The 13,257-nt window shown below is 40.3% G+C and overlaps 1 protein-coding gene across 10 annotated transcripts in view; it reads right to left on the bottom strand.

Annotated features, from left to right (window-relative positions):
* Window positions 1-11,694, bottom strand: part of ZC3H13 (zinc finger CCCH-type containing 13) — a 48,148-nt gene extending 36,454 nt beyond the window's left edge. Inside the window, exons 1-3 of one of the 10 annotated variants that reach the window (XM_071739559.1) lie at window positions 11,488-11,694; window positions 5,280-5,402; window positions 4,731-4,840 (exon numbers count right to left, since the gene is read on the bottom strand). In XM_071739559.1, coding sequence (XP_071595660.1) covers window positions 4,731-4,840; window positions 5,280-5,396 — 227 coding nt within the window. In that variant the 5' untranslated portion in view covers window positions 5,397-5,402; window positions 11,488-11,694. Of the gene's footprint in view, window positions 1-4,730; window positions 4,841-5,279; window positions 5,406-7,958; window positions 8,089-11,487 lie in introns of those variants that run through there. The other 9 variants (XM_071739611.1, XM_071739549.1, XM_071739577.1 and 6 more) reach the window with 9 other exon arrangements.
* Window positions 11,695-13,257: the final 1,563 nt, after the last annotated feature.

Genomic DNA, 13,257 nt, shown 5'->3' with positions numbered 1-13,257 from the left:
TAAAATAATTCTTTTATTATTAATTACAAACTATTGGATGAACTCTATTAATAGTCATGCAACTTAAAGGTGTATTTTCTGCACAAGGTATTACTGTGAAGTGGGAAGGGAGAGGGAATATTCTACACTAATAAAGGACATCCATATAATTTTGTTACCTCTTAGTATGGATTCACAAGTTCACTTATCCCTTGTGGGTTAAAAGTGAACAACCCACACATTTAAACAAGTTCTTAAGCAAACAGAATGTAGGAGCTGCTTCAAATGATCTTTCAGTTCAATAAAATAGATTTTCTCTTCATGCAAATCTGGCTTGATACTGAGTTTGGTAGTTGTGTGATGGCTGTCGGTCGAAATTAAAGATTCTTCTGTGAAATAGCTGTATGAAAGTACTGGATCTATATCTATCAGTTTATACTACAAAATCACAACAAGATATTGATGCTGTCTTCATTGATTAGAGTAGTTATATGTAATACTTGAATAATGAAATTTGCATTTGTTTTGTTTTTCAGACTGAATTAGGATTTTCATTTAGAAAATACTGTTTATCCCAACCTTCCTCTGTCACATAATACACAATAAGTAAACTTTCACAAATTATGAATACAAAAATCTAAATTAATATATTTTAATTTTCCACCTGTGCATACATGTAAACCAGTAATTGGTTTCCACTTCCTCTTTTGCAATGTATCTGATTACTTAAACTGTCATAAGGTTAAGTGTCTTAGGACCTAAGAAGAAAAAGACCAGTGACTGCTCTCATTTTTAAATGCATTTAATTCTTTGTGAAGTCATAAATACAGGTCACTAGATCAAAGGAAAGGTACAAAACAGTAGCACACTGCTTTTCTCAACCCTAAAAAGAATAAAGAAATATCCAGCATACAAATCTAAACAAGGTTCCTTTGCATGCATTATTGTAGCATCTTTAAAGCGTCTGGCTTGAGCAATGGTTATATTTTAAGGTATCTTTTTTTTTCCCCTCCATCTCAGGAAAACAATTCCTTTGCATTACCAAAACACTCTGATACATTCCAACCATCAGCTACCTCAACAAATAAACTGTCTTTCAAGACTGAAGTGGCAATTTAATGCCTTAATTTTTAATACTTCACCTATGGCACAAACAATTTGGATTTTTGAAACTGGTTATTAATTTGAAAGACAAAGCGGTTACAGATAATGTACCATCAACATTGTTCCTTGAGGTAACATTTTTACTCAAGAGGAGAAATTTCAGAAAAAAAGCAGCAGCTGAAGAGAGCAAGATAATTGAAACAGGATACAGCTCATGTACTTCCTAGAGAGACATCTTAAGTTTTAATACTTTTTCCCCCCCATTGGAGTGAAAAAGCATTCAAACATTTTCACTCTCAATTTGTGCCTTTTTCAGTATGGGAGTGAAGAAAAAAATTATTATGTGAAAACATTATTAAGATCCACTTAAAGATCATAAAAATTATCAAAACATCACAGAAATGAAAAAAGCTATAGCTTCAGGCTTGGGATTTAGTGGTGGCTTTGCTTGGTTTTGGGGTTCTTTTTTTCAGCTTTAGAATACTGAAGCAAAGTCACGGTAACCGTTCTACCCCTCCTCACAAAACATGGTAACACCACAAATACCCAAAAGGTCTAATAAATCAGTCTGAAAATCTGTCAATTTTTAAGAAATATTTAGTCAGGAAGCTGTGACTGTTTTCAGATACTTTGGCTTAATGCACAGAAAACTAAGCTGGACTACTAATTGATTTTCCTTTTAGGTGTACCACAATTTTAATTCTTACATAGTGGCTTATTTTCTACATAACTTCCCCCTCTCTTCCAAAAGGGACCTTTGGTTATTCCAGGTGATGCACACTGCTAAATTTCAACAGATAACTACAATTTTACCTCCACAATTACATATTGTGTGGCTAGAGTGCAAGGCAGTACCTTTCACACAACAGCCTCTACAGCATTACCTCAGTACACTGAAACAAGAAAATACTCAATGAAAAATTTATCTTTAAGGACTTATTATTTTGTGCTGGGGCCATCCCTTAAATAAGGCCTAAAATACAAAATTTCATCACTTGAAATTTTAAGCAGTGCAGTTAAGGGATTTTAAACAGCATTACTCCCTGCAACAGTTCAGTTCTCCAAATTCAGCAGCTTGGTTAGGAAATGCACTTTCATAACAGCACCTTCATTTGCTCCTGTACCTTGCACAGTGTCAGGAATAAGACCCTAGCAAGAGGCACACATTAACACTCACCTATCTGAGAATATCTGTGAATATGTATGTGTGGGCACACACGTGTGTGTATTGGCAGAAGACAAATATTAGTGTACAATGTACGTATTATAACCGAATGCTCATGAAACATCATCCAGTTTTCAGTTTCCCATACAAAAATATTTGAACCTTGAAAAATCCATACATTCTGGCCTAATTTTAGTGCTGGTTTGGTTTGATTTTTTTAAATCTATTATGATCCAGAATGAACAGATCAGATAGGCTAAGAGGGGGACACTACAATGGCATAGATTCTCACAGTAATGTAAGAGAATCAGCAGAAAGCTGCCTAGCAACTAACGATCTATGAGTGGAGCAAGAGAGCAAAATTCTTTGTGGGACAGAACAGGCCTTGTCTTGTCAGCTTCTCCTTACTTCAGGTGACTGGAAGACTGGCAGGTGTATTACTGAATTGTTAATATCCTCATCAGGAAAGAGTTATATGTAAAAACATGCCAGGTTTTGTAACAGCAAGATTAAAATTCATGCTGCAAGGGGCAGCATTAACACTGAAATGGAATTATAATGAAACGTGACTTAAGAGTGTTTATCACACCTTAAGAGTCATGTTATCCTACTGCCTGGTCATATTATGAACTCTGGGAGGCAACAGAATTGGATTAAATCATTGAGAATGAGACTTGTTTACAAGAGGTATGAAATGAGAGGGGAAAGACAAACAGTAAGATGTGCTTTGTCCTACCAAATTGATTGCAAAGCAGGCAAGACTTCACCAGTATGCCTGGCTGAACACGTGTATATGTTGCCATTATTTTGTTCCTGATACTTTACCCAGAATCCTGTTTGAACTGAACTGATGCAGAAGCAGCATTAGCTTGGCTGGGAAGAAGCCAATAAAATTGCACTCACAACACCTGGATAACATTTGTAAAAATCTCTGTGATGTTAAATGGCATGGAAGTGCCAGCATTTTAATATGAATATAAAACAGCTTTTTCTGTGCCTGGCCAAGAGGTATTAGTACAGATTTCAGAAGACAGGAACGCTTTATTAATCTGTCTGGTTTTTTTGTTGGGGGTCATCCTCCCCCTTTTTAGGAACATATTTCTTAAATGTTTAATGTATCTCTGAAATAACAGCAAGACCTGTCCTTTGACTTTTTCATACAGTTCTATTTAAAAAAAAAAAAAAAAAAAAGAAAAAAATTAGGAATAAAAAGAAGTAAATCAACATTATTCTAAAATATCAGTGGTGACAGTGAAGCAGAAACAAAGCTTTAATCATTAAAAGAAATGTAGCTTTTCTTCAAATGACCACAGAGAACTACGTACTGATTGTTCCAAACACTGAAATGAAGGAGAAAGTGACATTCTAACAGTTTTTAAATTTAATCTCTCCCAATAAATCACTCCTTTTTTCCCATCTGGAACATTCAGAACAGAACAGAGAATTTTTTATAGGCAGAAAGAAACGTTAAACTCGGTGATATTCTTTGTATCCCAGCTGCTACCAGCTCAGAAGCATTGGAAGATCACAGAAGCAAAAGCAAGATCATCCTGAGAGTGTGCTGCAGGAGCAGGAAAAGGAATCAGAAACAGAACCCTGAGCTCATGCCAACCTTCCTGTTGTTGCTTGACACTTCGATGCTTCAGTGTACCCATGCATAATCTAGAGGTAACACTGATGTTACCACAGCATTATGAAGCACAACTCTTGTAAAATGTGAAGCTTTTGTACAAAGAGGTACTATGCTAAAACTCTACTAGCTTTTTGTCCTTGATAGCAAGAGTATTATGAACTTACTGCCACATTTAGTTTCAGTTAAGTAAGGTGTTAATGCCACACAAAGGACAGTAAAAAAAAACCCCGTTTTTAATTACAGTCCCTCTGTCTAGAGGCAGACAAAAAACAGACTCTTCAGAAAATTGGAGTAACTTTTTAGAACTCTTCCTATAATACAGGAATTTGTTCTGTATCTGATAGAGAAATACACAAAACTATGTTTTTGAAGAGAAGTATCTCCTCACAACAGGAGAAAAAGGATAGACACCTTATTCATTAAACAATACAGTGAAGACAGAGGGGCTTCAAGAAGGTGAGTACCACTGTAAGTAGTTGCAAAACAGCATTTTAGTGAAGGACAGAAGGGCATATCAGAAGCTACAATGACACTATGCAAAAAATAACAATAACATATTAAGTTACATGAACCTCCTGTTTCAAGTAATGCAAAAAGTTAATCCGCACCCACTGAACTCCGTTCACTTTTTAAAGCTACACACACAAAAAAATCTTGGGGAAACCCACTGCAAGTTGCCAAATTAATTGTTCTGAGCAGCTTCACAACACAAATCGGTTATCAATAAAACATACCATTAGGCACACCACAGCATTTCACTTTAAAAAAAAAACAAAACAAAACAGAAGACAGTTGCAAAAGCTATTTTCCTACAGCATGTGAAGAATTCAAAGTGAGTTCTTGATTTACCTTCTATAACTGCTGCTATAGCCTTTACCTCGTGGTGAAGGGCCATGTACGAATCTACATGTGTTCCCATAGAGGCAGTTGCCAGTCTTCAGCCAGTTACGGCACTGTGTCTAAGAGACAGACATTACTGGGTGAATTTCACACTCATTTCTGGAAATACCATTGGTGTGAGTGTGGCAGAACAAACAAATGACTCCACATTAACTCCCATTTATCTGTAATTGCTGTTCACCAGTAATATAACCAATTAAAAAAAAAAAAAATCAACAACGAGCATCAGGTCTGGCAGAGAAAAATGTAAGTTGGTGGAAATATTATTAATATGTACAGTACTACTGCTCCTCTCCAGAAGCTGGGACAACACACGTTATTTGAAAATTCTTGTATTAGTATGCTGAACATCCATACATTAAGGAGTTCTTTCCACCTTTACTAACATCAGTGAAATCTGAGTATTTGACACTTGTGAGCTACTCTTTTCCACCACCTAAATCCTGGAAAAGAAGATGCTGGGGTGGGGAGGAAAAGAATAACACTTTTACAACTCACCTCTGCAGTACTTCCAGTGCTGGGTCCAAGCCTTTCAAACACACTGGGTCTTCGGGATGTGCTATCGGATATGGTCTTGGTATTTTCCACTGTGACCTTCCTTCTAATTTTTGACATTTTGTACTACTTCAACCAAAAAAAAAAGCAAAACTGTAAAATCCTTCAATTTGGGGCTATTGACACTGCACTTGCATGAATAAAATAGTATGATATACATTGTATGAGTTGCTGCAGAGGTGATGAAGAAAGAAAAAGAAGTCATAAATGAGTGAAATGTACCTAATACAAGGAATGCCTCAGATTTGAACTAGTCAGCTGAACACCAGAAATTATAATTTTCCATTTTATTTTATGACTTGCTTTGGTTTCTTCGGCTTCCCTTTAGGAAAGATCATATTGTATGTTACTCATTTAGACAGCAAACACCACACAGAACAGATGCTTTCCTTCGTCATGTATTTCTTGTGCATCAACTCAAGTTACTTGAAGTGAAAAGAACCATTTGCTGTTACTTCATCAAACTCTTAGAAACAGGTTCTGATCAGTAGAAATGGCTCCCAATTTCAGAAACAGATCTCCAAAACTGAGTGCTTTTTTATTTCCCCTCTTTGTTGTGTGTGACAACCTACTGGAAACTAGTTTGATATCATCCACAGTCTGTCTTTGTTGCTGGTTTGTATTCTCTAACTATTTGGAACCATCTGAGTTTAAAAATCAATCAAACAAAAAGCCACTAACAAACAAATTAAAAAAAAAAAAAAAAAAACCACAACAGTGATACATTTAAGCTTCTCAAAAAGTAAACTCCTTTTCATTAATAAAAAACAGATTTTGAAGCAAATACAGCACAAGTTGGATAAATAAGAAGTCACAATTTAGCTTACCTGAGAGAGGAAGGAATTATTGAATACAGAAAGAAAACCAAATAAATAAATAAAAAAATAATGATACATATCGGACACTGAGACAGGTTGTAGAAAAGGGCAAAACAAGCTCCAAAACTAGTGTTCATTCTTGAAGTGCTGCTTGATCTACACAGAAATAAAATCAAGTTGGGAAAATCTGCTAGATGCTGGACTATTTAAATGCAGCTCCAGAAACCACCTCTCTGTTGTAGTGCAGAAAACCATCATTCCAGTTTCTTGGTCAGTGTAACATGATTAGCTAAATGCTCATTTCCTGCTCTTCTGCTCCTTATCCATAGGTCACTGTGTTTAGAACGCACACTTAAGCTAATTTCCTATACACAAACAAGTTATAAATGACAAAAAGCTTACCAGCAGAGTGAGAATAATGCAGATTTAAACTAACCCCCACCAGATTGAGATAAAATAAATTTTCACTGATCTGATCAGCAATGTGTTCCCATAACATTCACATGGTAAGGTTTCATTCTACAGCAAAAAAAATTATAAGGTACAAATGTAGACAAACGTACATAAAAGGTAATACTGCTGTAACTTGTAGTTTACACTTGACACTTCAATAATACCTGGTTTTCTCCCTGGTATCTTGGTGAAATCTTGTTATCTGAATCCTATGGCTACTTCAAGAGCAAGACTTCCCCTAGAAGTTTGACACCTGCACAATCTACAAACAAAACTGTGCTAAAGCTCTTCCTAAGCACTGCAGCTCTTTGTAAACAGTAGAAGAAAGCTTACACTATAAAGCTGAGAGATTTCTCAGCTCAGCTCTAGTGACTACTTCTCTAAGCCTTTGATTATCTGAAGAATTTTATCTCACAAGCGAGGTTCAGATAACCAGGACGTTAAACAAGATGCTCAGAGAGGGCAGAAGTTAACCATGTGGTATATACCAGACATTAATAACAATGGTTAACATCATTTAGTGGAAGCAGACAGTGAAACAAGAATTTGCCAGTAGTAGGAAATTATTTGGGTTAGTAAAAACTGTGGAGAACAGAGGTTTCCAGAAAGATCTAATAGAGTTAGAAAATTGAGTAATACAACAGCAGATGAAATGCAAATAAATATAATGTAATGCACACAAGGAGAAATTATTTTATCTAAATACTTGATGAGTTCAAATTAGTCGTCTTCTGAGAAAAATAATTAGGAGTCATTGTGGACAGCTCAATGTGCAGCAGTAGTTACAAAGTCTGACAGGATAAACCATTAAAGTTAGAAAGCAAAACAATACCAGATCTCACCTAGCTGAGCACCCTTCTATTTCAGGATTGTTTCCCATTGTGTTTCAGAAAAAAAACCACACTGAATTTCTAAGGTTTCGTGCAGCTACAGCCTTTAATAGAGCATACAAAAATCGACTGACATATGCAAAAGCATTTTTAGTATGACAATCATATACCAAATATTGAATTTGTTTAAAATGTTTACAATCAAAAGAGCCATATCTGAAATAAAAGGGGTTAGAAGAACGGCACTGGCAATGGCATAGGGATAGGGTTCAACACATGAATGACAGATAAAATGAGTGCATATCATACGTAAGTACAGTAAACACTGACATGATAGCAGTATACAAATACAAAAAGTCACATTCATTTTGCCTCCTAATTTGAATGTCCTCTTATTTTCAAAGAAACAGAGGCAAAAAAATCTTTTTTTAAATGTTACTTTTTACTAGCAAATAGTACCTTCTTGGAATTAACTTCCTAGAGAAGTTATAATGATGAGTAGGTTTAAAAAGACCTATTACCTTGGTAACAAGTAAACTTCATTCCAACTTCCTATACTCCCTATATTTTGGCTGATAATTTCCAATATGGAAATTGGGAACAAACACCAGCCAACCCTGAATCTTCTAAGGTTTGCAAACTCCCTTTATCCTAAATAAAGTAAAAATGTGAAAAAAACTTGGATGTGAAAAAAAACATACTCTTTCAGGTAGCATTCTGTCAATTCTATCCTTACATTCTAATCCATACCCACCAGTTGTGATTAAAAACTGATACTTATTAGCAGTCAAGATATTTCATAAGAAATTCTTCTAAGCAAACAAACCCAGCACGCTGTAACTACACAGTGTATTGCTACCTACATGGACACACTGTCACCTGAGTCTCACTCCTGCAACCAAAACTGTGTGAGATTTCACTATTAAATGAACAAATATAGTGTTATACAGGTGGCAGGAGGAGAGTCCAGACACATTCATCGGAGACAAACTGCAGAATTCTCACTGTGTCAAACCCTACATTTGAGAGACTTATCTGAAAACACAGCTACTCTCATTTTCATTCTTCAAAGATCAAGCAAGTTAGAAAAATAAAGAGACTATTAATAAAGTAGTGCACTTGAAAATCTCAAATGCCTAATGGCAGGTTTATATTACTGACAAGCCTCCTTGGCTATAAAAAAGCATTGCGAGGGGGAAAGCTGTACTGTTTAATTTCCAAATCTTTCAGGTTGCATATTAATGAATAATCAAGAACAATTTAAACGGAACATCCCACAAAAACTTCCAATAACTCACTCAATTCTCCCTCATTTTCATCATCCATTGCTCTACCCTTGATGATCACAGTTCTGCTACCAGTCCCACACTGATGGCCAGTGAAGTAACTTTCCTTTCCATCAAAAGCCTGTGGCTCCAAACTACCCTCTCCTTATCAAACACTCATGTGGATTGGACAGCACTGAGTTTCCATGTGAGCTGAGCCCTGAGCATTCGTATTTCAACATTTCAAATAGTTATTGCCATGCTGATTTCAAAAGAAGTTTCAAAGTAAGAAATTATGTGCTTCTCTATTTCAGGTACATGACATTGCATTGCTAAATCTACCTAGGGGCACTGAAGTGTCCACAACTTCTGAAACAGCCAACTAAATGAAATTAACTATACTCCTAAAATAAATTCTACAGGTAAGATTTTAACTGTAAACTATCATTTTTCTGTAGGAGCCACGACAATCTTTAATAATAGAATAGAAATATAACACTACAATAACTCACAGACTCATCTATGTTATTCTTTAAAAGGAGTAACTTCCCCAGGGTGAGGGAGAATGTGTCAAGGGCATTAATTATACCACCATTTGAAATAAAATATATCTCAGAGAGTTACTTCATGAATAAATCTAAATCATTGACTGACTTGAGAAAAGTGAGTATGTCTAGTGGACACTAATCACAAGCAACTGAAATCAATGAATTATGATATGACTGACACAATATTTAGTGCAATAGTGTATTTTTATCAGCACTCCTACCCTTTGGTGTCAAACACCCTTAACATTTTTCTTCAACAGAAGATACAACATAAGCCACGATCAAAAGAAACACATCTGAAAAACCTCCTCTTCTGTTAGAAAAACCTAATCCAGCCCCCTGCAAACATTAATCCTGCCTCTACAGGATAACTAGAAACTCAGATGTAACAGTACAAAAGTAAAGTTCACAAAAAAAAAAAAAAAAACAACCTACAAGGAGGTAAAATCTCTTTTAAGAAGTCCAAGACATCACAAGCATGTCCTTGCATGCATACGTGCACACCACACACAAGCTAAAGATTACATCACTTAAGCAAATCCTACCTGTGAAGTGATAAATAACATGCCCTTTAAAATAGCAAGCAAAATTTTCAAGTCCTACAAGAAGTTCAGATACAAATTGATTGTAACTCTCTAGGATGAACTAAATACCTGTTGACAACTAAATAACAGCTTGGAAATAGGAAAATGTCAGTGCTCCCCTTCATTCTTCCAAAATGAGGAGCTTTTACCTGAAAAGGTTTTGCTTGTGATTGCAGTGTTAACATTTCCATGTCATAATTCTAATAAAATACTGATATTTGAAGGGGTTCCACAGGTTTACTACCTAAAAATGATACTAAAAATAGTAAAACATGTTGTTAACCAACTTTCAAAAAAAAGTCAAATACTAGTTGCACATATATACAATGTCAGTCTAGCACTCTTGTGCAAAAGAAGCCTGTCTGACAGAAAACTAGAAATTATTCCACATTTACTTTAAAAACTCCATGCTGTTAACCCAAACCTATCCCTCTACTCTAATATAAGGTATTCCTGCATTCGCAGTGATAAGCAACTGCTAATTATGTCTTCACAAGTATAAAATCAGGGCTGGCTTTCAACGTGTAAATAAATTACTGAAAAAAAACAGGGCCTAGTATCACGAAAGAAAGTATATGGTGTTCTATAACTTGTCTAAAGAAGTCCTCATACTCAAAGAAGATGCTTCATGAGACTTAAGGGCAGCCTAAGCAGAAAAGAGCGGACAGATCCACGCTCACTTGGCCTTTATATCAAGTTTGTTGGATACATTATCTCCAATCTGTAAATCAGATCACCACATCAGCATGCTGTCACACTCAAAGAAAACATGCTGAGAAGCAGGCCATATCATCTTGGGCACAGCCACATATTGCCACCCCTGTGCAGTTTCCAGATACACAGTTCATGGGATGAGTCTGTCCACTCCAGTCTGCACAGAGGCTCTGTAAGTGTTTCACCACCAGAGCAAGATGCCATAAGGTCCTGGTTCCTAACTCACTATCTGTCAGAGCCTGTTTTCCAAATAGTCTTGCAGAGGGTTGATAAGAAATCAATGGTGGAGTAAGAATCCAGCAGAGAAGTCAAAGGTGAGGACCTAAGCAGCCCAAGCGTAACACTAACCCAACATGGCCACTCTACAAGTTCTGGAAGGGATGGGGAGATAGCTGTAGCCGCTACCCAGAGAAATGGTGATGAGTGATTTTATACGAGCGAATTTAGTAGCTCCTCCAGGCGCATAAAGCAGAAACTGTTTGACTGCCAGAAAGTGGGAGAAGAGCCCCACTGAAGGAAAAAAAAAAAAACACCACCAAAACACACGCATACGGAAAACCCAAGCACGTGGGAGGCAGGCTCCAGCACGGCCACGGCCCGACAGAACCGCACCCCGAGCGAACGCCTGGATGGCTGGCACGGCGAGGCACTCACCCGCGGCCCTCGGGCCGGCTGCCCCCAACCCTCCCGGACGCGCCCTCCCCCTCAGGAACCCCCCCGGGGAGCCCCTCACCCCAACACCGCGCTGGGCCGCTGGGCCGCCGCCCCGCTCCGGGGCCTCAGCGCCCCGGGTCTCCAGTGGGGCGAGACGGGGCGGGGGTGTATGGAGGGCGCGATCCGTCCCGCCCCCTCCCGCCTCTCCCCCCACCTCACCGCCATTCCTCACAGCCTTCCCCTCCCCCACCCTCCCCGCCCCCGGCCGCTCCCCGCCGCACTCACCTGCTCCTTCCGCTGCCGCGCCGCTCCCCGCCGCCTCCTCCGCCGCCGCCCGGGGCGGAGAGGGTGGGAGGGGGCGAGGGGGGAGTCCGTCCTCCCGGGCCTGAGCGCGGAGCGACACGGAGAGGAACCCGCGGAGCGCCTCCCGCTCCCGCCGCCCGCCCTGCCCCCGCGCCCCGGGGCCGCTGGGTAACCGCCACCGCGCCCCGCCGCGCCGGTGATGACGTCAGAGGGCGGGGAGGAGGAAGGGCCGCGGCGGAGGTGGCGGAGTCGCCATGTTGGAGGGAAGCGGGGAGGGGCGGTGGCGGAGGCCGCGCCGGAACGGGTTCGGCTTGCGGGAGGCCGTGGCTTCACCGTCTTCGGGCAGGACCGGCTGGGTCGGTGTTTCCCGACAGCTTTGGGCGTGCCCCAGGCATTTGGGCTGACTCCATGGGTTTGCCACTGTAGTCACCCGGCCTGGGCTGTTGAGGCGTGTGGGGATGATGAAGAGTGTGGCTGATAGGGAGAAAAGAGACACAGAGTGGTTCGTCCTTTAAAGATGGTTTAGTCCAAATCTGCTGCCGCGGCCAGGGGTGTGTGTCATTGGACCAGGCTGATCAAAGCTGCATCCAACCTGACCCTGAACACCTCCAGTGATGGGGCATCCACAGCTTCTCTGTGCACCTTCTGCCGGGGTCTCACCACCCTCACAGCAAAACATGTCTTACTTGCATCCAACCAAAACCTATCTTCTCTAGGTTTAAAACTGTTGCCCCTTCTTGTGTCACTAAAGGCCCTGGGGAAAAAGTCCCACACTGCTTTTCGTAGAAGCCCCTTTTATATATTGAAAGGATGCTCTAAGGTCCCTGTGAAACCTCCGTGCTGAACAACTCCAGCTCTCTCAGCCTTTTGTCACAGGAGGGGTGTTCCAGTCCTCTGATAATCTTGATGGCCTCCTCTCGAGTTCTGACAGATCTGTGTATTTCTTTTTGCTGGACACTCTAGACCTGGACAGAATACTCTAGGTGGGATCTCACTGCAGGGGGAGAATCACCTCCCTTGACCTGCTGGTCGTGCTTTGGTGCAGCCCAGGATACGTTTGGCTTTATGGGTCATGAGCACACCTGAGCTCATGTCCCTTCTGGTCTACCAGTACTGCAAGTGATTCTTGTCAGGACTGCTCCATCCCTTCAGCCTCTATTGATACCACAGGTTGCCTTGACCCATGTGGAGAAGCTTGCACTTGGCCTCACTGAACTTACTGAGTTTTGCAAGGGCCCTTCCCTCTCTACCCTCCTTCCCTCTACTGAGGGGCTCTGGGCAACTAGGGTGGTGAAGGGACTCGAGCACAGATCCTATGAGGAGAGGCTGAGGGAGCTGGGGCTGTTCAGCCTGGAGAAAAGGAGGCTCAGGGGAGACCTCATCACTCTCTACAACTCCCTGAAAGGAGGGGGTAGCCAGGGGGGGGTTGGTCTCTTTTCCCAGGCAACTCTCAGCAAGACAAGAGGGCACGGTCTCAAGTTGTGCCGGGGGAGGTTTAGGTTGGACATTAGAAAGAATTTCTCTACTGAGAGGGTGATCAGACATTGGAATGGGCTGCCCAGGGAAGTAGTGGATTCTCCATCCCTGGAGATATTTAAAAAGAGCCTGGATGTGGCACTCAGTGCCATGGGCTGGGAACTGCAGCGGTAGTGGATCAAGGGTTGGACTTGATGATCTCTGAGGTCCCTTCCAACCCAGCCAATTCTATGATTCTATGATTCTCATCTTCACTGACAGTCTTAACATTTAATG

The sequence above is a fragment of the Heliangelus exortis genome, chromosome 1 (genome assembly GCF_036169615.1).
Source record: "Heliangelus exortis chromosome 1, bHelExo1.hap1, whole genome shotgun sequence".
Classification (NCBI taxonomy): Eukaryota; Metazoa; Chordata; class Aves; order Apodiformes; family Trochilidae; genus Heliangelus; species Heliangelus exortis.
Note: the sequence above shows the minus strand (reverse complement) of the source record. Positions and strands in the feature narration are given on the sequence as shown.